Source organism: Natrix helvetica (assembly GCF_964273705.1).
Source record: "Natrix helvetica genome assembly, chromosome: 1".
NCBI lineage: Eukaryota > Metazoa > Chordata > Lepidosauria > Squamata > Natricidae > Natrix > Natrix helvetica.
Window position 1 is genome coordinate 60,063,638 of NC_138548.1, and position 25,118 is coordinate 60,088,755.

The 25,118-nt window shown below is 38.1% G+C and overlaps 1 protein-coding gene across 1 annotated transcript in view; it reads left to right on the forward strand.

The window, feature by feature from the left end:
• The first annotated feature begins 2,377 nt into the window (after positions 1-2,377).
• SNX6 (sorting nexin 6) overlaps positions 2,378-25,118 on the forward strand; it is a 28,287-nt gene continuing 5,546 nt past the window's right edge. The window contains exons 1-13 of the mRNA XM_081934164.1: positions 2,378-2,489; positions 2,638-2,685; positions 7,905-8,009; positions 8,678-8,788; positions 10,452-10,573; positions 12,373-12,496; positions 15,286-15,381; positions 16,455-16,560; positions 16,979-17,054; positions 19,086-19,125; positions 19,670-19,756; positions 20,265-20,424; positions 22,215-22,300. Coding sequence (XP_081790290.1) covers positions 2,484-2,489; positions 2,638-2,685; positions 7,905-8,009; positions 8,678-8,788; positions 10,452-10,573; positions 12,373-12,496; positions 15,286-15,381; positions 16,455-16,560; positions 16,979-17,054; positions 19,086-19,125; positions 19,670-19,756; positions 20,265-20,424; positions 22,215-22,300 — 1,167 coding nt within the window. The 5' untranslated portion in view covers positions 2,378-2,483. The remainder of the gene's footprint in view (positions 2,490-2,637; positions 2,686-7,904; positions 8,010-8,677; positions 8,789-10,451; positions 10,574-12,372; positions 12,497-15,285; positions 15,382-16,454; positions 16,561-16,978; positions 17,055-19,085; positions 19,126-19,669; positions 19,757-20,264; positions 20,425-22,214; positions 22,301-25,118) is intronic.

Genomic DNA, 25,118 nt, shown 5'->3' on the forward strand with positions numbered 1-25,118 from the left:
CCATGGCACAGGACCAAGGTACTTGCGGGATCGTATCCTGCCCCATACATCCCTTCGACCGATCCACTCTCACAGGGAGGGGCTCCTCTGGGTGCTGTCCACGAGGCAGTGCCAGAGGGCGGCGCCCAGGAGTAGGGCCTTCTCTGTGATGGGCCCGACCCTCTGGAATGACCTCCCCCGTGACATCAGAACAACCACTGATCTCCACTCCTTCCGTAAAATGCTCAAGACCCACCTGTTTAGTTTAGCGGGCTTGGCCTAATCCCAATCTAGTCCCTCAATTCTGTACTTTTAAATTTTGGGGGTTGTTTTAAGCTGATTTTTTAACTTTTATTACCCTGTACAGCCTTATTGTTTAATTGGTTTTTAAGTGTATCTATTTTATATTAGGTTTTAATGTGGTGTCTGTACACCGCCCCGAGTCCCTTCGGGGAGACGGGGCGGTCTATAAATTTAATAAAATAAATAAAAATAAATAAATATCCCGGAAAGCTGAAGCAGTTTCCTTTACACTCCTGATATGGTACAAATCTGGGGGCCAATGTGGGGATTTATATTATGACCAACCAACAGTTGGTCATTCATTGTATAATGTAGGGAAAATAGCTTAACCTCAGTCTAAAGGCAGGCAGAAATCAGGCACAAGGTAGGAGGATGTGCAAGGATCCTAATATCTACAGTATCTAAAGACACTGCTTACTGATGACAAACTTGGTTTGAACCTAGACAAAACACTGTGGGAGGGATTGTACAAATAAGTGTGCATGGGAAACATTTGTCTGAAAAAAAAGTATGTTTCTTTACTATAGAGCAAGGGTGTCAAACTTGTGGCCCCTTGGTTCAGATGCATCATACGCTGGCCACGCCCATCCCTGGCTTAGTGAAGGGGAAAAGTCGTGATCCATGTCACGACGATGCGAGTTTGACACCCCTGTTATAGAGGTAGTCCTCCAGTTTTTACCACAATGGAGCCCAAAATTTATGTTGCTAAGTCAAAGATTTGTTAAGTGAGTTTGTCCCATTTTATAACTTTTTCTTGCCACAGTTGTTAAGCAAATCTAGATTGCCCATTGACTTTGCTTGTCAGAAGGTCGCAAAAGGTGATCGCATGATCTCGGGACACCACAAAGGTCATAAATATGAACCACTTGCCAAGCACTGAATTTTGATCATGTGACCATGGGGATGCTGCAACAATCATAAGTGTGAAAAATGGTCATAAATCACATTTTTCAGTAACGTTGTAACTTTGAACGGTCAGTAAATGAAGTGTTGTAAGTCGAGGACTACTATAGTATCCTGAGCATACCATAGTGTACCTGTACTCTATCCTAAGCATATTATAGTGCAGGGGTGTCAAACTCAAGGCCCAGGGGGCCACCCAGGAAACAGGAGACTGGTCTGCGGTGCCACTGCCAGCAAAAACAAAGCTGGGGGTGGGGGTGCACTGGCAGAGGACTGCAGGAGATCATCGTGGCCAATAATGGGGCCCACGAGGGATGTGTGTGCCCCCCCCAGCTCTGTTTTTGCTGGCAGAAGGCTGCAGGAGGCTGAAAACTTGAGCTCAGGAGCCCATTTTCGCTGGCAGAGCACTCAGGTCACCACAGGCGCCCCTGATACAAGTGACCTCAAGCTGGCTATGCCCCCCTCGCCATGTTCCCCTTGCCCCCCCTCCCCAGGCCAAACACAACCCTGAATGCGACCCTCAATGAAATAGAGTTTGACACCCCTGCTATAGTGGATTGAGTAAAACTACACTCCTGCAATGAACTTACCTACTCTTCACCAACCCGTTTCCAAGCTATTTTCTCTGAAGGAAGCCCAGTAATTGGATTATAGCAATTTTCAAGGGTTCTGCTTCGATTGAAACATATGACTGAAACACACGATTTGGGTTCGAGTCGTAATATGTCTCTGAAAAGCGCATTTCCTTGAAATAGCCGTAAGGGGAATGCAGCAGCAGCAGCGGCGGCGGCGGCACGAACTAGCTGCGGCAGTGTTTCCCACCCACCCCTCCATCCCTCGTCGCCTCCCGAGCCCTCCGCCGCACATCCTGTACGCCACGCAAACCTCGAGTGGGATTCAGACCCGAGCTCCTTCAAAGACCACCGACCCTTTTCTGAAGGAAATGGTCATTTGCCCTCGGGGGAGGGGAGGGGGCAGCTCCCCGGGGGTCTCGCTTGGTGCCTCCACTTCCAGAAATCCGTAGTTCAACTCCTGCAAAGTACAAGCCCGCAACGCCGCTGATTCATAAGGCGCGACGCCCCCTCAGCTAACAAACAAGATTCCCTCCTCACAGAGTTCCTGAGGAAACGCCAGGCGCCTCCTCAGAAAAGGCGCCGCAGCTGTAACGCTCGGCCGAAGGCCCCGCCCTCGCCCTCGCCTGGGAGCCGCCTTAATACCGCCCCTTCGCTCTGGGCGGGTCGGACTAGTGGGTTAGGCCGGCGCTCGCGAGGCCGAAGGGAAGGGCTGGGAGAGCAGCCATGATGGTAGGTGCTGGGGGAGCTGTGGGCAAGGGGGGGCTGGCAGGCTGGCTCGCCTCTAACCTCTCTTGTCGCTTTCTCCTCTCTCCCTTCCTTTCCTCTCCGGGATGCCTCGGGACACCTCGCGCTCCGCCACCGCCTTTGCTCGGGACAGGAAGGCTCGGACGACGGCCCAGATTTCCTTTCCGAGGAGGACCGAGGAGTAAGTGCTGCCTTTGCAGATTGGGGGGAGGGGGCTGTCCCCAGCTGGAAGCGGGCAGTTTCATTTAGCCGTGGGGTGGGCGGCGGATGGCTCGGCGTGTGGGGGGTCCTCGCGACTCTACCTTCCTCGGGACTGGTGGGCGGAGGAGCTGGGCAGCCGAAGGTGGTGGGGACGGGCGGCGGCGGGAGAAGGCCTTTCCTCGGGCAGCCTGGTCTGGCGGAACCAGGAACGGGCCGCGGTTTGTGCTCTGGGCCCGCTTTTGATTTGTCAAATAATCCCTGACTGCTTGTGTCAGTTCTGAGGGGTTTTTTTTTCCTTTAAGGTTTGTAAAGTCGGGGTAAAAATTAACAACCACTGTTATGAATAGCCATCGAGAAAGGCTGTAACGACGTCAAGGGCAACAGGAATGCTCGTTTCCTTTCGGGATAGGATTTGCTGCGAGAGTGTAAATGCGTCTGCAAGTCCGAGAGTTAATAGCGATTTCATTGGCTTTTGGTCAGTTTCGTAAAGAGCCCCTGTAATTTACCAGAAATCGCAGACTACGGTTAAAAGAATATAGTAAACGTCTTCCCATAACGTGCTAAAAGCAAAAGCAAACAACTAGTGGTTTAGTTAATATATTAGAGTAAAGCATAATGTGACTTGTTTGATTTTGGTTTAGCCATCTGTGTACCCTGGTTTTTGGTTTAAGCAATAGTTTAGTTATAGACCCAGGGTAGCTCCTTAATTTCCCAAGGGACGCTTCAAAATGTTAAAACAATGCATAGTGAGTTCTTTTCTTTTCCATTTTATCCTTGCAATAACCTGCAAATTATGTTAGGTGAAAATTATTGTTTTTCCAAGCCATTTGGGCTATTTAATTATGATTTGGGAGCTATACCTTGGTTGGACTCCACTTCTGTATTATTTCTTTGACTTAGAAAGTTATATGGATATATTGTGTTCATTGCAAGAGTCATAGAGACAGTGATAGGTAGTCAAATATTTAAACGTTAAAGATAAAATTGTAGACAGAAATATCAAGTAGAACTAGGCTATCAACTAGTTAAGCTGAATTTTTGCCTTAAAATAATCAACTAGGCAAAAATGGACTTTTTACAGTAATAATTCTTTATTCCTCCATTTGCTATAAAATTCTGTTTCTCAGAAATGCAGAAGTTAGATATGCTAGTGGATTGCAGGTGATTGGCAGTAGATTAGCCTGGGTTCCCAATTCCCAATTGTGCAAGCACTATGTGAAAATGATAGTCTGTCCTAAAGTATAATTCTGAAATGAGAACATTTTTAAAAGAACAAAATTGTATTTGACTATTTTTAAAAAAACTAATTCAATGTGAATTAGAACATACCTTTTATGGTATATAGGTTCCAAATAATGGAATTAAATTTTAATTCTGATTGAAAAAGTAATACTGGAAATTCAAAAGTGAACACACCTATGGAATGGGAACACCACATTGTCTTCTTGGTTATTTTCTCCAGTTCTGTTTTCTCTTAAGCTTGGAACAATTAAGGTAATACCATGCTTTGGAGAAGATTGTGGATTGATCTCAAGTTCTCTATTACAGAGATAACATTAAAGTTTTTACTTGCAAAGGCAGAGCAGTGATGTTTATGTGATTTCTAACCAGGGATGTAACTATTTATATAATTTGTGGTTTAGAATATATGTTCCACTAAAATTATGTAGTAATTGGCTCTGAAGTATAAAGGTTTTTCCAATTAGATATTTTTATAATAATAATCTATTTTCCATATGCTTGGATGAGGTTGCACTATTTTAGAATGGTTTGAACCAATAGATGGATGATTAGGTTGCAATCCCGTGTATATGTATCTCATGGTAAGACAATCTGAATTCAGTAAAATTGTATAATTGCGCATAAGATTATACTTAACAACATAAATCATATTGTCTGTACATTTTTCTCAAGACTAGTTCCTGCATAATGTAACAATAGTGCCTTATCTGGTTAGGGTAAAGGGCTGAATTAACTAGATATTTAGATTAACCCATAGGGCTGTTCTTTTTAACATAGTTTTGTGTTCTAGAGAGTTGGGGACACAATTACAGTTAATTGTCATCTTGAAAAAGGGTAATGGTGCCATGGCAAAAATACTCTGAGATCACTTTGTCCTGAACAATTCAGCAATTTGATGGAAAATTCTGAATATATCAGAAGGCGTTTCATTAGGAATTCATGCGATTTAGTGAGCTGGGGCTAACCTACTTCAATTTGCGTGCCCTTCAGAACTGTTAAATAAAATTCCTACTCTCCAATCATTGGCTGTAAGTTCTGGAAACTGAAGTCTATCATAGGTGAAGAATACTATATTGAGAAAGGCTGGCATAGGTTATTTCTCTCTAATCGTGTTGCTAGAACCATGTAACTAGAGCTCTGTGAGTTAAAGTATTGTTAGTTTTACAAATAATGATAGAAATACTTGACTGATTTACAGTACTACTGTGTATTCTATTTGATACCATTTTGAGAACCTGATCCCAACTCATTTTGTGTCTCTAACTTCCTGATTTTTTTGTATTGTCAGTAGAAAATAAGTGCAAGAGTTGAGTACTATAATCTTTTTCCTCTATGTTGTGTTATGTTTTCAAAATGGCTTTCATATTGCTATTCTAGTGTTATTGTTATAAAATATTCAATATCTGAGCAATTGATTAAATACTCTTGAAGCCAGAGTGCTACTATTTAGAGTGGTGCTTCCTGTTTCTTGCCAACTGATCCTAAGCAGTATTTTTTTTAAAGAATGGGTAGTACCAAGTAAATATTAGGTTACTATCACTTCTGCTGACAAACAAAAATGCCCTTGTGAAATGCTTTGTTGGAATGTTAGAAGGTCAATAGACAATGAGAATATAGATAAAACATCGCTGCTTGAACAGAAAACTGTTTCATGTAGTGTAAAACTCTGCTTTCCCAAACTTTTTCCTTCATTACCTAAAACTGCTTTGGAGAAAGTTTTATCAAACTTCAAGGATGAGTTGTAACTTCCTTCCTTTAGCATTCTTATAACCTCGAACAGTTGCTGAACAAATAAAATAGTTGTACTCTGAGAACTACCTCTATTATAAAACAATATCATTGAATAATCCTCATGTCATTGCAATAAATTACCATTGTAATTTCAATTTTTATCTTAATATGAATACTTTGGGAGATTTTAAAATGTATTTTAGTATCTTTAAAGTAGTAATCTTTAAGTCACTTAAAATGTCTTGTGAAGGGTAATGGAATTATGTGTTGCTACTTGAAAAATAATTTTTGCTCAGTTTTGGCTTATTTGGGAAACACTTGTATAAAATAATCAAGCCTGATTAATACAGTAGCATTATTTTTGAAGGAAAAAAAATCTTAGTGTTTACTGAAAAGCTTGGACAAAATAATAGATATATCTGCATACATATGCAGTGCAAAGTTTTATGTGTTTAAAAATTGCAGGGGTTTGGAACTTTTACCTGTATAAGTTTGAATGGAAAAAAGGGAAAGGAAGCTGAGGTTCTAATTCTAGAGTTTTTTAGTATAAGCTTAAGTTACACTCTAATTTGGTGTGAAACAGAAGTAATAAAAATATAGGAAATTTACATTGCTGCGAATAGGTCAATTTTATTTAATAAAAATCTTTCCTTTGAACAATGCCATGTTTCTCCAAAAATATGACCCACCTTGAAAAGAAGCACAATGATGGTTTTGAGCGTATGCGATCAAATTAAGCCCCACCCGCAAAATTAGCCCTAATTAAGACTCACCCCACCCTGGAGTGCAGGGGCTGGGACGAGGCACCAGAGGTATATAATAAGCTAGGATGGGGATGGGTGGTGGAGCTGCCCTACTTATCAGGCCTTGCACACCCCATAACTGCCTCGCCTTCTTCAGCTGCTTCTTCTGAGGCTGCTTGCCACCATTCGCTCTGACATCCCTTTTGCCTTTAGATGCCTGTAGTAAGGCATCTGCAGCTGATACCCAGAGCTCTATTATCAGTTGCTGAGAGCTTTCTGGAAGGCATCTGAAGGCAAAACAGGGGTCAAGGCGATGTGTGTGAGTGGCGGCAAATGGTTGCTGAAGAAGTGGGCCAGTAGCAGGCTCCTGCTGGGCAGGATTGCCACTGCTGCGAGGTGAGTCAATAATTAGAGCCCTCCAAAAAGAAGGCATAGCCGTATTTTCGGGGATCAAAAAAGACCCGATCTTCTTTTTGGAGAAACACAGTTAAGTCTGATAATTCATAATTAAATCAGGTGTTTTAAATTTGTGATTTAAATTCCTTTAAAATGTAAATATTGCATTTATCTTAATCATTTTAATACTAAATGTGAATGTAGCCCTATACTTTGCTGTACAGTTAATCTTTGAATCTATGCTTTCTCTTGAGGGGAAGGATAGAGAAAGTGGTAGTAGTAAGAGCAGGAGCTGTTGAAAACTGGTGGCAATTAGGAGGTGATAGAATTATCCTGTGGTCATTGCAGGTTGTTTGTGGAACTCACACATGGGATCCAAGACTATTTCAAACATTGTGCACTACAATTGCTAGAAGCAGCAACTTCTGTTATTGGAGGCAACAAGTTCTTTCTGAGTATTGGTGGCAGAATCTCTAACATAGGTTAATTGGGAGATTAAAGAGCCTGTGGACATCGGTGCACTTCTTCCATTTTGTTTTTTTAGAAAAATAATACATCTTTGCTTTGTAAGGGAGCTAACTAACTTTCTTTGTCAAAAATATGTGTTGGGAATTTATGCAGTAGTGAATTATTTTATTCCAAGGTATGAATGAAGTTACAAAGGAAAAATTAAAATTAAGAGATCTGTTGCCATTTGTATCTCTTTTGGTAGAATATTCTAGTACTTAAAATCTCATGGCACCTAATAATATGCTGCAAATCTTTAACAATAACAACAAACATATAATATTTAACTTACTTACAAGCATTATTATTTTAAGTATGAGTTTTTTCCTTTAAAAAGTATTCTGTCTGATATAAATGCAAACATTATTTTACATGTCTCAGAGGGAATAATGGCAGAAACATAAATCATCATATTTCCAAGTAAAATTTATGCTGATTTGTGTTACTGACTGCTGTCATTCCCTCTAGTCTGTAGTGTTTATAATGTCTAATGTGGTTGTTTCTAAGCTAAAGTACAATCAAAATCCAATACAGTCTAATAATCTTTTATGTCCCTTACTAATTTATTTCCCTTTTTTAGCTTAGAGCTGTTACTGTAGATCTGCAAACTGATGCTGCTTTGCAAGTGGACATTTCAGATGCTCTTAGTGAAAGAGACAAAGTCAAATTCACTGTTCATACAAAGGTAATCTTTGACATTGCTTTTATTTATACTATAATTGATTTTTTAAAAAGGTAAATAAAACTCTGTGTAAAGATTAAATGTAGCGAGATCTCATTTTAATGAAGCAGTTATGGGCTGTGCCTTGGTTATATCCAGCATAGCCAAAAGTCCAGTAAATTGGGACATTCTTGTATTTCAGATAATGGTTATTGGTATCATGTATATAATATACTCAATAACATTAGGCATATTTTGTCATTGGTATGATGTAATTTGTAATATAATGTGGTTAATTTTATGTGAAGTCTGTTACATTGAGATCTCCAAAAATGTATAATATTTTGATGTCAATCTTGTTGCTTTTACTAGGATTTAACTAAAATTTAAAATGTGTTAATCTTTGATTAGGTTGATAATATACTTTTCCTCTGTGAAAATATGTAATATACATGAAGAAAGATTTACTATGCTATGGGCAGGGGAGCGAATATCAAATCTGTTCCTAGATTTCCATGTTCTCCCCCCCCCCCCCTAATACTTGCTTAATTATTTTTTGCTTTGAATGCCCTATTTCTGAATCTGTTTGGTTGAGGTATAATACTGTACTTTACTCTGAAGATATATTTGTCTTGTTTTTGTATTAACATGAGGTAAAGCACTTATTTCATTCATTCTATTTTGTTTTGCAGAGTTCTTTACCAAACTTCAAACAAAATGAATTTTCAGTTGTCAGACAACATGAAGAGTTTATCTGGCTTCATGATTCCTTTGTTGAGAATGAAGATTATGCGGGCTACATTGTAAGTGGTTTTCCCCCCCAAAGAACTGTAAGAAGAGGATCTGACAGTAGCAAATGCTCTCGTACTTCCTGTTGAACGTTTTTGTGAAACACCATAGGATGTTTCATAAAAATGTATTCTTCTGAAAATGAAATCAGATGTTTGAAAGAATTCCAGGATGCAGTTCTTACTTCAATTTCCCACTTGCCGCATCAGCGTTTTTGCTGTTGAACCTAGGATCTTTCCATGTCTTGGAAATACAACCAATTTTGTTGTATTTAAGTACAATGACAATAAAGATTATACTTAATATTTTACATCTGATTTACAAGTGATAAAAATAACAAACTCTCATGTAATGAAACATTCAGTTGATTACTTTTATTGCTGCAATTAAGGGAGGAGATATTTAGAGATTCGGAGATACGGCTGTTCAAAAAAGGTATAACTGATTATTAGGCTATGGACTTTTTTGAAGTGGAAGTATGCAAAAGTAGAAATATGAAATGTATTCCCTGTAATAAAATCGCAGTTGATTTAATATGAAGGAAAAATAGCATGCTTTTTGAATGCACTATTAATAGAAGTGTTTTCTAGTCTTAGAGAATTGTGCTTAATTATTTAAAGAATTGAATGTTGTCAGAAACAAAATAATTAAAAAAAAATTGTTAACAATAAGAATATTTTAAATTTTAGCAGCACATTTGTGCATTCTTTAATTGGAATATAAATTCAATTGTGCCCATTTATTTTCACTTCTGCAGCTAAATATTTCCTTTAACAGTATTTCCTGTTGATTTGGCTGTAGTAGGCAGATTTACTTTGTCTTTCTTTTTTATTCCAAAAGAATAAATTACACTGCTGTAAATCCTGGTCAATAAGGCAAATAGTTAAGTGTGATTGATCTGAGAGTATATTGCTAAGAAAGTTTGCCTTAAGGGATATTAAAGGCTTTACTTCTTGAAAATTATTTTCCCAGAATAAAAGTACATCTGCTGTTGCAATGAGGAAGGCCTGATAACTAATAAATGCCAAATGAGGAAGATGACGCATATTCCTGAGTCTAGTACTTGATCAGTTTTTCACCACTGCACAGTGTAGTGGGAGAATAATGTTGCACATTTTATAGTGCTTTTTCAATGATATCACTATGAAGAAAAAAGTACTATTAATTGCAAATTGTTAGCTACATTTGTAATTTTATATATTGCCAATAAACCACTGAATGGCTATGGTTTAAATCTCAATGACTTTTTAAAAAGATACTTGAATCTAAACTTAACAGTAATCATCCTTAATTTTTGGATACTATTATTTAGAACTTCTTGAAAGAATTTGATTTAAAATGACCCATCTTGATTTATAACAGATGCAACATAAATTTTAAAATATGTCTTTGTCATAATATCATGAACTCCATATATTATAATTGGATAATATGAAACAAATGTTATGTTGAACTATTATTGAAAATAATATTTAAATAAATATTTTAAAACAATGCTGAAACGGATGGCATAAATAAATTGTTAATGAAATTGAAGTAAGATTGATTTTTGTCTTAATACAATGGACAATAAAAGGCAAGAAGTTTGTGTTAATGTTGTTACCCAGCTTACAGTATGCTTATCCAAAGAGTTTTCACTGTAAAAGATTTAAAAATAAACCTCAAGTCATTTGACAGATACCACCAGCACCACCGAGGCCTGACTTCGATGCTTCAAGAGAAAAATTGCAGAAGCTTGGTGAAGGAGAAGGATCCATGACTAAGGAAGAATTTACTAAGATGAAGCAAGAATTAGAAGCGTATGTGTATATATTTTTTATATTTCCAACTCCAAGTCTTTCTAGAAGTGTCAGGCATGTTGGCATACTTGCCTATAATTGCTGAATTAATATCTTGCTTGTGTTAAAATAATGGAAGATTTGACTGACTGAAATTCGAGAACTACCTATAATGGGCTGAGAATGCAAATTCCTTCCTTCTAAAGATTAGTGTCCTATTTTGTATATAACAGCAAAATGAAATGTATATGCATTTTTAATTTCTATATACCTAAAAATACATGATTATGACAGTAAGTACTTTGTTTATGAAGTTAATTTGGGGGATATCAAACCAGCATCTACCATTGTCAGAATAAGGAAGAAAATGATATTTGGTTATTAATCTGACCATGTATCTCTTATAGGAGAGATTTGTGGAGGTCCTGAAAAGAGGAGAAATTGACAGAAATAATCTCATTCTGCTGAGTAATATCTTCTGTCAGCAAAAGGACAATAGTTGGATATTCTGAATTACTCTCAGCTGTTAGGGAATAGTGAGAATTTAGGAGAAGACAACTTTCCTTTAGTTGACAGCATCACCACCAGATGGATTCATAACTGGCTGACCAACCGCACTCAACGTGTAGTCTTCAATGGAACTGCTTCTACATGGAGGGAAGTATGCAGTGGAGTACCCCAAGGCTCAGTTTTAGGCGCAGTACTCTTCAACATCTTCATCAACGATTTGGATGAGGGAATAAATGGGGAACTCATCAAATTTGCAGATGACACCAAGCTGGCAGGAATAGCCAACACTCCAGAAGATAGGCTTAAGATACAGAAGGATCTTGACAAACTTGAACATTGGGCACTATCTAATAAAATGAAATTCAATGGTGAAAAGAGTAAGGTTCTACATTTAGGCAAGAAAAACAAAATGCACAGGTACAGTATAGGTGGTACCTTATTCAATAGTAGTAACTGTGAGAGGGATCTTGGAGTCCTTGTGGACAACCATTTAAATATGAGCCAGCAGTGTGCAGCAGCTGCCAATAAAGCCAACACAGTTCTAGGCTACATAAACAGAGGGATAGAATCAAGATCACGTGAAGTGTTAATGCCACTTTATAATGCCTTGCTAAGGCCACACTTGGAATACTACATTCAATTTTGGTCACCACGATGTAGAAAATATGTGGAGACTCTAGAAAGAGTGCAGAGAAGAGCAACAAAGATGATTAGGGGACTGGAGACTAAAACATGAAGAACGGTTGCAGGAACTGTCTAGTCTGTGTCTAGTTTAGTGAAAAGAAGGACTAGGGGGGACATGATAGCAGTGTTCCAATATCTCCAGGGTTGCCACAAAGAAGAAGGAGTCAAACTATTCTCTAAGGCACCTGAGGGTAGAACAAGAAGCAATGGGTAGAAACTAATCAAGGAGAGAAGCAACTTAGAACTGAGGAGAAATTTCCTGACAGTTAGAACAATTAATCAGTGGAACAGCTTGCCTCCAGAAGTTGTGAATGCCCCAACACTGGAAGTCTTTAAGAAGATGTTGAATAGCCATTTGTCTGAAACAGTATAGGGTTTCCTACCTAGGCAGGGGGTTGGACTAGAAGACCTCCAAGGTCCCTTCCAACTGCTATTGTATTGTATTGTATAGTTCCCCTACAAAGAATTGGTGGACTTTCTATTAGTCTGTCTGAAATTCCTCTTTAGTTTGAATAATTTTAATTTTTTTCTTTTAATTAAATGCAATTAACTGTAGCATTTTGTTTTGAAATCTATTGTTTTTCATGCAGAAATACTTACAAAATAATATTACTTTTTATATTTAGGGAATACTTGGCAATCTTCAAAAAGACAGTAGCTATGCATGAAGTCTTCTTGTGCCGTGTAGCTGCTCATCCCATTTTGAGAAAGGATTTAAATTTCCATGTCTTCTTGGAATATAATCAGGATGTGAGTAATTAAATACATTGCAAAAAACATATGTGCTTATCCAGAAAATAATATATTCATAATATTGAGCAATTGTAGAGCGCTGTATTCATTTAAGAATTAGGTGCTGTTTGTTAAATAAAATTCAATATAAGGTATAGAAATAAATTATTTTAAAAATATGTGAACATGATGACTAAAATTAGCATCTAAAAACCTGTCTTCACAAAGAAAGAACAGCATGATCTCTGCAGTAAACCTCTTGTCCCATTTACCATATTTTTCGGAGTATGACACACCTTTTTTTCCTCAAAAAAGAGACTGAAAATCTGGGTGCGTCTTATACACTGAATACAGCATTTTTTGCCTCCTGAAGCCCCGACCCTTTCACCAAAATGGCTATGCATACCCTTATGGAGGCAAGCCCCCCCAAGGCCATTCATGCTTTTTTTTGAAGAAAAACGGGCCGTTTTTGCGAGGTTTGTAGAGTGCAAATTTTTTTTTTTCCTTTCGGAAAGCTCTAATTGATTTATGAGAATTACTTTGATCAAGTGCTGTGCCAGCAGAAACAAAGTCTTAGGTGCTGCAGATTGTCAGCGATTTCCTTCTCCAGCACATGAATAAATACACCTGGAAACATCTACCTACCTAACTACTCTCTCTGTCTTCCTACCTACCTACTGTATTTCTCCCCCCCCCTCTCTCTATCCCTCTATCTACCTACTTACTCTCTCTCCCTACCTATCTACTGTATTTCTCTCTCTCTCCCTACCTACCTACTGTATTATCTCTCTATCTCTATTTCTCTCTCTAGCTCTATCCCTTTATCTACTTACCTACCTAACTACCCTCTCTCTCTCTCTCTCTCTCCCCCTACCTACTTACTGTATTTCTCTCTCTTTCTCTCCCTCTCTATCGCTCTATCTACCTACCTACTTTTTTTAAAAAAATGCCTCTTCAAAACCTTGGTGCATCTTATACTCTGAAAAGTACGGTAATAGACTTTTCTTTGAAAAAACAATGATGCAGAGTATATGGCAGTTCAAAAATTGTTGGGTATGTTCCTTACAGCAATCAAACTTTGATAAGGATAACAGGAACTATTCTCTTAGGAATCAAAGAGGTTAAAATGCAAAAGATGAAGAGATATAAAATATTGACAGCTCTTCCAGTAAAGGGTAGCAAAGAGAACAGCTCCCTGAGGAAGTAGGGAAATTGTTAACAGTAAAATTGAAAATATGTAGTATTCCCGCCACCCCCCACCCTCAATTAATTCAAGGTTAATGTAAGAGCAACAATGATTTCTCAGATTGAGAGAACCAGTGATAAAATAGAAAGTGATAGCTGGCATAAATATGGGATGTCATTAGGGAGGGAAATTTGTAACTTTCTATTTTTCGGGTTAAAAAAAGGATTTTGAGTTGTCATTGTGTTGAAATGACAAAACAAGATGCCTTTTTGGGTGGTAGTATGAAGAAATTGAAATACAGTTGATCTTCATTATTTGGGATTCCATAAAATAAAATCAAAATAAACATAACACACACACACACGCAAACCAATATTCAAACTACCTTCACATTATTTGTGAACATGTACAGACTGGGGAAAAATCTGCATATCCCCAGCTGAGGATTAGCATTCGCTAATTCAGTGTTCTGGCAACTTTATAGAACACAACTACCATGAATAACAAGATTTGACTTTAAATGTGTAGTACTATTCTTCTCCCTACTGAGAAATCACATGTGAAATGGATGATCCCAAGTTCTAGAATTTGTGAACGAAATATTTTATTAGCATTCTCTTGATTGTGCATATTAAACCTCTAGCAAGTCCTGCTTTAGAATATTAATGCATATAAAATGCTTCAGTACTATCATCTGGCTGTTGGTTTCTGTAAATGTTCATTAATACAATATCCTTTGAAATAACTTCAATAGAAATGTTCAGTAACATTGATTAGCAATTAATTCAGGCTAAAGTGCCGTTTCACCAAAGTATATTCAAAATGTGAGACTTGCTATTATTGAATATAGTGACAACTATTAGTTTCTAAAAATAGGATTGCATAGATTAATGATTGCTAGTCAATGTAATTATATAAGAGATATGCTGTTTCTATTTATCAGTTGTTGGTAAATAGTCATAGGGAATGCAATTGCTTTTGTACTCTGGTACTGGGATTTCCAGGAACATCTTTTTAGCCATGGAGAAGTAAAATGTTAGTTTTCTGGCCTAGTCATCTACTGAAATAAATATCCTATTTATTTGGATGTAGCATTAATAATAATTTTTAAAAGCCAGTTTTTACTCCTAGCAAATTACATTAGAACAACTATTTGGCACTGAAAAACTTGAAAGAATTGTAATACAATAGAAAATTAGAATAGATATACAAATATTGAAAAAAAATCAATGTTGTGTTGTGGTTAATGTGATGAATTGGGGACATTAAGTCCACCCCCAATCATGTAAGTAATTCACTGATTTACTTTGAACCAGTCACTCTTTTACCAGTCCAGCCTACCCACACATTGTAATGGGGTAAAATGAAGGGAGCTAGCCAGTTAAATTACCTTGAGATCCTGGAAAAAAATTGATACATTAGAAATGCATCTAATAAATAAGAAAGTAAGCACATCAAAATGCACTGTAACTGGGTGGTGAATGAAATGTTACTGTACAAAGCTGGAAATGAAAATGATACAACATTCTAGTGTCTAATATCTTTAGTGAGAACTGCTTGAGTTAATAACAACTCTGAATTGAAAAAAATAAACTTACGTTATGCATTTCTCTTATTTCAGTTGAGTGTACGGGGAAAAAATAAGAAAGAGAAACTTGAAGACTTTTTTAAAAACATGGTTAAGTCTGCTGATGGTGTCATTGTTTCAGGAGTAAAGGTGATCTTTTTAAATCCATTGCATCATTTTTAAGTGTTGTTAAAAGATATAATTTAAATAATTTGCAAGACAGGAATATATCTCAAGTACTTTGCAGAAAACTATTGTGTACAAAGAGTAACTCTTTCCAACACACCATTGGTTTTGAATCTTTCTAGTGTTGACACTTGGTCTCTGTCCTGGAAATAGAAATTGTAGAATGATTCTTGTGGTCTGTTTACTCCCTAGGACTGCTGCAGAGACGAGTCATAAATATGTAGCATTTTTCCATATGAGATCATCTAATTTTGAAATGCTTGCCAAAGTAATATAATTTCAGAAATTTCTCATTTTATACCTGCAATTTAAATTATATGGGCTAAATGGCATTCTCAGTCTAAGGACCTCCAACTTTGACAGGTCATTGGAAATAACTTCGAATTTAAAAGATACAGTATAGACAATCTCACACAAGTGGTATGTTCAGTCACAAAGTAGTAATACATTAAAAATTGTTCTCCATTTCCTCTAGCCTTCTATGCAAGTGGGTACATTTCCAAACATTGTCATTCAAAAGTATTCTATTATACCATTCAATTGCATAGTGCATGACTCCTATAAGACAAAATGGATTCTTGCTCTCTACATTTTTAGATGTGAAACTGTAGAGGAAACACAGAAAAGGAGAAAAATATTTTCATATTTATCCTTTCTATATTTATACATTACACAACTTGCTGGATTTTGCTGCTTTTCCCAACTTGGTGTTCTTCAGATGGGTTGAAAAATTCAGGCTTTCAATGGTTATGCTGGAGTACAATTTTGAACAACGCAATTCCATTTCATCAGAATTGTTGCATCTGGTGTTATTTATCCGAGCTTTAGAAAAAGAAATGACCTAGAAATATATCAGTGTGTTGAAATGCTACTATAGTAGAATACCTGGGTTTTTTGAGTGTTAAAATTATGGATATGTAACTGCTGTTTCTACCATTGATCTTTGTTTATCTTGAGGCAGTTACGTTTTGTTCAATTAAAATAAATTGCTTCTCTTCAAATTATTCTGCTTACTTCCGATGTGTCTTGGCATGCAGGATGTAGATGATTTTTTTGAACATGAAAGAACATTCCTAGTAGAATATCACAACCGTGTCAAGGATTCTTCTCTCAAGTCCGATAAAATGACAAGATCCCACAAAAGTAAGTTGCCTGCTGATACCTAGAAAGTATTTTGGGGCCATTAGGATAAATGCCATTAAGTTGTAAAATATTATTAGTTTGTAGATTCCATTTTATGGGATAAATCTGGAATATATGACAAGGATAAATTTTGGAAAAATAGAGACAATATGGAAGTGACAAACTCTGTTTTGTTATTTTTTATCTGTGTTTGCAGAATTTTCTGATGCAAAACAAATATTGCCTGAACTTTTGTTTATATCTTCCAAATAAGTTTTGAGATTTAAGACAGGTGTGACTTTAAAGAAGATGAAATTCCTGGGAATATGAATCACATGGCTGCTCTCAAAATTGTGGATGTATTTCATATATAAATATGATTAACGTAGAAAATCTAGCAATATAAAATGAATTTAATGCCACATCTTTTTCTTTTCAGATGTTGCAGATGACTACAATAGAATTGGTTCTTCATTATATGCATTGGGAACACAGGACTCCACAGATATATGCAAGTAAGTCTCTCTTAAAACATACATAACTTAAAAAATGATAGCATATAATTTTGAATGTTTTTAAATTGATGTGCATACCATGTAGTAATTTCAGCTATTTTTCTCTCAACTTTGCACTTGGCTTTATGAAAATCCCTGCTATAGTTCTTAACAGATTTTCTAAGTAGATCTTACATTTAGAGAATGTTACCTTTACAAAGTGCTACTTCTGTACATTAAAGAATTTATTATATACATGATAGGTATAGAGCTAAGTTGAAAAATCTTATATAATAAACCAAATTATGTTTTTTAAGAATAGTATACTATTATTTCCTTTTGTAACATTTTTGAAATAATAGTGACTGCTTAAATCAATTTAGATTAAATATCCTTTGTTGCCATTGCAAATACTTGAGAGATGTCTCCAGATAATAAGCTCTTGGTTTGTTTCTTTTTTAGGCTAGGTTTCTTTGGATCCTATTCCAACTACACAATATGATTTAGCAACAGATTCTGTACTGTATTGTTTTGCTGTTTATGGTTTATACGATGTTTGAGAATACCCAATGTTCTGTGATTAGAATTATTTCTCAGTCCATCACATATTGGGTCTTTGCTTCCTGTTTGAAGCTGATTGCATCACAGCACTGCTTCCTTCTTCCCTCTGATCTTTTTTTTATTTCATTAGACTAGAAAGTTTGCTTTCTCAGTTTTGAGTTCTGCTGTCTTCAGTCACCACCACTGCTACTACTAATTTATTAATTTTACAGGAAGCTCAATTCCTAGTGACTAAGTGGTTTACAAATTGTTAAAAACTTTAAAACAAAATAACAAAGCAAAATGGAACAAAGATGATAACATAAAAAACAAACACAGATGGTTTGTAAGGTAAAAAGTAAAATAAAAAACGGTGTGCTTCAGTCATGCACACCATAGGCCTGGGCAAAGAAACAGGTCTTCAAGCTCTTCAAAACAGTAGAGTAGGGGTTGCTCAAATCTTGAACTTCATTCCAGAATGCTGTAAAAGAATATAAAGATTCCAACATTTAAGCTTTCCCTTTTTAAAAAAAAGATATATTCATCCAATCTATTGCTTTCTTTTCCAAGATAAAATTGCAATTGTGAACTTTTAGAACTGCTTGTAATCCTGACTAAGCAGGTATCACCCAAATAGTGTGCTGTCTCATGTCTGTGTTGAACAGCTTGAGGGAATATTCACTTTTTTTAACTGGAAAAAGTATGTATGCAATAATCTTAATACAGTAAACTTAGCCAGGTGGTCCAGTGAAATGTGAGGTTCCGTTTTTTAAAAAATCTTTCTTTGTTCAGTTATTTAAACATTTTACATAGCCTTGTATGATTTACATGGTTATCATCTTAGAGTCTGTTCTTCAGAAAGGTTTTACAGAAATGAATTCTGCCCCCCAGTAAAAGCTTTTTGAGGAGCTTCAGAAAAAGATTGTTAATGCTCATGAGGCAACAACCATGGCATCCGAAGATACGTGATTCTTTAGGAGATTGAAAAGACCCCAGAGCAAACAGTAAAAGATCTGCAGGCCATGCTTACATCGTTTGATGTCAATATTCCTGATTCGATTCTAAAGAATACACTGAACTTGAGATGTGTGCATGGTAGGATGAAAAGCACTGTTGTCTAGATGGCACATTGCTGCCTATTTGAAGTTTGTCAAAGATGACTTGGATTTTCCAGCAGTCTTAAAGGGACCACGGTCTTCAAATTATAAAGTGCACTGGATGACATTGGCTCATATTGGATGGTTTCTGCCTATTATTTAGAGCTATCTTAAAGAAAATTGGGGCAGTTAAATAACAGTGTATGCCATCTTGAAGATTTGGGAAAGGGATAACTATAGTAAACATTAAGGAAGTTACTTTGATAACTATTGAAAGTTAATATGATTCAGTAGTTTCTGTACCGTTGATAATGTGATTCACCAGGCAATTATTAAAATGGCATGATCTCCACCATACATTACAAACAAAATTATGACCAGAAAACTATTTACTATATTTACTTTTCATTTACAGATTTTTCCTGAAAGTATCTGAATTGTTTGATAAAACAAGGGTATGTATTATGAATGATTGCAAAATTTCAATTTTGGCCTCCTGTCCAAACCTCTAAAAACATTACTTAATTAACCAACAAAAAACCACAGACTGTAAGGACAAATACAAATAAAATAAAGACCATAAACTTCTACAAAGTAGTACCTACTTTCAGTTTGATCAGAGGAATATCCATGGGATCACCACTCTCAGTATTTTAGGAAATAGCCTGTCCACTTTACCCTCACCATGCATAATGTTATACCCCTCAATCATGTCTCCTTTTATTCAACTCTAGATTCTCCTAGATTAAAAAGCCCTAAATGTCACAATCTTTCTGATAGGGAAACTCCTTGCTCACCTTAGTTGCCTCCTCTGAAGCTTCTTTAGCTCTACTATATACTGTTTAAGTTGCAGTGATCAGACATTTTAAGATGTAGACAATAGCTTTCTGTAAATATCTGCTTTTAATAAATAAAGTAGGAGCATGCAAATGGGACACTATAAATCGAGATGGTTTGCACTACCTAAAATATTACCTCTGATTTGCTTTTCTTGTTTAGAAAGTAGAGGCCCGTGTATCTGCTGATGAGGATCTTAAACTCTCAGATCTTCTAAAATACTACCTAAGAGAATCACAAGCTGCAAAGGTAAACTGAGTTTCTGGTTGCAAAAGTATATTGTAAATTTAATGTAACAGAATAACAGCCTGAAAATATTCAGAAAGTAGAATTCAATGGAACTAATATTTGATGTGCTAAAATAGTGTTTAGATGCTCCCAATCACTGGTTTGTACTAAGCCACATTTGCTAAAAACTCATAACATATGGTCCTTTCAGTTTGGGTTTCTGTGAGGATGGGGAAATGAAACAAGCATAATGGAAACATAAGTATTCTTGTGCTATAGTTACTTTTTTAAAAAGACAGGATGATTGATTAAGTTGGTTACTTTAGTAGTTACTTGTTTTCTGATATAGTTCCCCTTAAAGAAACGAGCTTTTATTTTTATGGTAGGAAAAAATTGTTTGGTTTTGTAAAATGACTATCTTAATAATAGAGTAAAAATACTATTTGAGTAACATTGGATCTTCCTTTAAAGTATTATTTGCCAAGTTAATACACACAATTGGATTTTATTCCTTTTTTATTTATTACAGGACCTTCTGTATAGGAGATCAAGGTCATTGGTGGATTATGAAAATGCTAACAAGGCACTGGACAAAGCAAGAGCAAAGAATAAAGATGTACTGCAAGCTGAAAATACTCAGCAGCTTTGCTGTCATAAATTTGAAAAAATATCTGAATCAGCAAAACAAGGTACCGAACTAGTTTTGGAAATTGTCAAATTTTACAATGCATTAATTTCCAGAAGAGTAAATCCTATGGCACCTTAAGGTTAATAAGTTAATTATGGTGTAATGCATTGTGGACTACAGTACACTCCCATCAGACTTTTCAATCTTTTGAAATACAAGAATATGCAGGTAGTCCTTGACTTATGGCCATAATTGAGCCTGACAATTATTGTTGTAAATCAGGATGATCATAAAGTGGGTCATTACGTGACTGACCTGATTTTATAACAGTTTTTATGGTGGTCATTAAGCGAATCTGGTGATCATATAGCAAATACAGCGGTGGTTAAGTGGACCCAATGGTTAAGCATACTGAAAGTAAATACCAATTTCTGGCAAAAAAATAAATTGTGGTCATGTAACTATAGAATACTGCAAATGCCTGTAGATGTGGGCTAGTTGCCAAGCACCAAAGTGCAGTCATGTGACCGGAGGGGCAGGGCAGCAGAACTCTGGAACCAGATCTAAATAGTTTTTGGGGGAAGGGTCGGCCATGGTTTGAATGGTCAGTAAGTGATCAATTTAAGTCGAGGCCCGAGTATGTGCATTTACATTTTGAGGAGTGGTGAATTTCTAAGAATTCAGAGGAAATGAAATGCAGGCAATATGGACAGTGGTAAGGAGCGATAATAATGAAATATCTCTATTGCATTTGATTTACTTCTAATATTGATTACATTTCCCCTTACTCCCAGCCTCCTTGCCATCCAATACTTCTGTAGGTACTAGTAGCAGCATATCATGAAATGGACTGAAATCCACAAAAGCTTATACTTTGTTAACATTTAAGATTTTATAAGATATGGAAATTGTTTTTTTAATGCACTTAATACCTGAAAAATAAGTATTCTTCACTAGTCCGTATTCCTATAAGAAAATGCTTTTCTTATACATTTGTTAAATTATCCTTGTAATCAGAAATTGTAATGCTGATTGATAGGTTTAACAAAATTAAAGCGCTTAGAATGGTAATTAAATCAATTTAGGGTCACTGAATGTTTAACCAGATTACCTGTCAAAAACTCACCCTACTATCTGAGTTCCTTCTCAGTAGGATAGAAGACTGCTAGGCAATTGTAACTAGAAAATCTAAACCAATAAAATAAAAGTAAGTTTTTATCCTAGAGTGTCCAAATATGATGAAGATTATGGATTGTAATATTGTTAGAAGTTTTTTTATCTGTTACACAAAATATGATGACTTTATGATTTTATTACTGTATTTTTCAGAGTATAAGACACACCTTCCCCCCCCTCCTAAAAGAGCGTGGAAATGTTGGTGCATCTTATACACCGAATAGAGCCATTTTTGGCCTCCCGAAGCCCCGCCCCCGCATTCCATTTTTGCGAAAAACAGGGTGTTTTTCACAAAAACTGGGCCTTTTTTGCCTTCCCTCAGCCCCCAGCAGGCTTCAGCTAGACTGGGGCAAGGCAAAAACAGGGGTGTTTTTGCCTTACCCCAGCCCTGCTGAAGCCTGCAGTGCTGCTGGGGTCTGAGGGAAGGCAAATTTTTTTTTTTCTTAACTACCTCTTTGAAATCTTGGTGTGTCTTCTAACACCAGTGCGTCTTATAGTCCAAAAATACAGTATATAAAATTACTTGGCTAGATTTAATGCTGTTAGATCTAATATTGTTGGACTTGATATATCAAGCTTATAAAAGAGCTGCTGGATTAAACTTTGTGTTTCTCTTAATTCTCTTAAATATTACATTTTTATGACTGAAATGCCAAATCTTTTCATTTCCCACAGAACTTATAGATTTTAAAACTAGAAGAGTTGCTGCATTCCGGAAGAATCTAGTAGAACTGGCGGAATTGGAACTGAAACATGCTAAGGTTATTGTGGTTTTTTTTCCTTGTAATTTAAATATTGTGCAATTTAGAAGCCAAAACAATACACAATATGTCTTAATTTAAAATTTGAGATGAAAATTAAATATGTGTGATACATAGTTTATAGCCTTTTAAGACAAAGGATGAGCAATCTCAATTTGAATTAACATTTCAGGGTTACCTCTAATATAGAAAGACCGTTGGCTTACCTGAACGGTCGTTCTCTGGACGCTGGGGGAGAGTCCAAGCATGGGTTAACACAGCCTAACTGCCCTAGGACTGACTGAGTTTTTTCCTTGACCACGCCCCCTTTGCCTCTGGCAGGTCAGTTTTAAAAACGAAAATTTCAATAGGACGCCCTCAACCAGTTCCTGTAAGGCCTTAGTTCTGGTTTCTCAAACCCTGGGCGGGGTTGGACTCTCCCGCAGCGCCCAGAGAACGACCGTTCAGGTAAGCCAACGGTCTTTCTCCTGTGCGCTGCTTGGAGAGTCCAAGCATGGGACATACCCAAGCTATTGTGTCCCAGGGCGGGTCGAGTCAGTGTCCTTCGTAGCCTCCACAACTCTTTGTAATATACGTCTTCCGAAGGAGGCTTCTGCAGAGGCAAAGGTGTCAATTTTATAGTTCTTGATGAATGCCGTGGGCGAGGCCCACGTGGCCGCTCTGCAAATGTCTATAATAGACGCCTGGGTCGCCCATGCAGCTGAAGTTGCAGCGCTCCTAGTTGAGTGTGCCGTTACTCTACGTGGTGCAGTTCTGCCTTGCGCTTCATAGGCAAGCTTGATGCAAGCCCTCAGCCAGCGTCCGATTGTGTGGGACGAAACCTTGCGACCAAGGGACCCAGGGTGAAAGGAAACAAAAAGGGATTCGGAACGCCGAAACTCCTTTGATCGTTTAATGTAAATTTTGACTGTCCTTCGTACATCTAGTTTATGCCAGATTTTTTCCTTTTGATGCACTGGATTTGGACAAAAATTAGGAAGGATCACTTCCTGGGCTCTATGGAATTGAGTATTCATCTTAGGTATAAAGGATGGATCAAGTCTCAATATGATTCTGTCATTATGAATAATGCAAAGGTCCTCCCTCACAGATAGCGCAGCCAATTCAGATATTCTGCGAGCCGATGTTATAGCTATGAGGAAGGCCGTCTTAATAGTCAGATGATGGAGGCTTGCCTTCCTGAGAGGTTCGAAGGGGCCCCCGTCAAAGCCTTCAAGACATATGGTAAATCCCAGGAGGGATATCGATGAACCACCTGAGGGGAGATGTTCATCGCCCCCTTGAGGAAGCTCTTTACTTGTGGGTGTTGACTCAGGGATCGAGAGGATTTACAGGTAAGAATGGTGGATAGAGCCGCCACCTGCCTCTTGAGCGTGTTGGGCGCAAGGCCCCTGTCCAAACCCTCTTGGAGAAATTCCAGCAAATTTGGCACTGAAGCCGAAGTGTCCTGCACACCCTTCTCCTGACACCAAGAAGAAAAGGCGTTCCACGTGTATTCGTATATTCTAGTGGTGGAAGGTCTCCTGGACGGTTGAATAGTTTTGATGACCTTGTCTGAGAACCTCTGTTTCCTCAGGAGTTCCCCCTCAAGCGCCAGACGGCTAGTTGTAGCCACTGGGGATCTGGATGCTTGATGTGACCTTGGCTGAGGGAGATCTGCTCCTGCGGAATCCTCCACGGCCTCTGGATGGAGAGGCTGACAAGGTCCGTGTACCAAGACCTCCTGGGCCAGTGAGGAGCCACTAGGATTAGTTCGGCCCTTTCTGAAAGTAATTTGGCCACTACTTGAGGTATGAGAGGAAGCGGCGGAAACGCGTACAGGAGTCCTGAGGGCCAAGTGCTCCTCAGCGCGTCCGTCCCCTCCGCTAAGGGCGAGTGGTATCGAGTGAAGAAGCGGGGCAGATGTGTGTTGGTGTTGGTTGCAAACAGGTCTACTTGCGGTTTGCCGAACTTCTCCACGATCTGAGAGAAGATGTCCGGATGCAGCCGCCATTCTGAGTGGTCTATCGTCTGCCGACTCAGCCAATCCGCCTCTTGGTTGCTCGTCCCCGATATGTGGTCCGCTGTTATGGACGCCAGATGTCGCTCCGCCCATCTGCCCAACAGTTCCGCCTCCTGCATGAGATTTTTGGAGTGCGTGCCTCCCTGCCTGTTGATGTGGGCCTTTGTGGCAACATTGTCTGTTAACAACAGTACATGATGACCCACAATCTGAGATGCAAAATGACGTAGAGCGAGACGGGCGGCCCTCAGTTCTAGCCAGTTTATGCTGTGGGCCGCCTCCCTCTGTGTCCATTTGCCCTGCGCAAGATGTCCCTGGCAGTGCGCTCCCCATCCCTGTAGGCTGGCATCTGTTGTTACAACCAGCCTTTCGGGCTCCTTGAAGAGGCACCCCTTCCTGACCGCCGCTGTGCTCCACCAACTCAAGGAGCGAAGTACTTTTGGCGTTAGTTTCACGCGCCGTAGCGAGTTGCTGTCCCTTGACCTCTGCATTGGCAGAAGGAACCATTGCAGCTCCCTTGCGTGAAGCCGTGCCCAGGGAACTACCTTTAGGCAGGAGATCATGATGCCCAGGAGCTGGGATAATTGTAAAATCGGCACTGACCTGGGACTTTTGCATAGACGAAGTTTGCTCTGAAGGTTCGCCATCCTGTCTGGAGACAGAAATACCTGGCAGGAGACGGAGTCGATTATGGTGCCGAGATGTTGGATTCGGGTGGTCGGTTCTAGGTGACTCTTCTGTAGGTTCACTGAAAACCCGTGATGTAGGGTGCGTATGGTCACCTGAACGTCCCTTCGGGCCTGTTTCTGGTTGGAA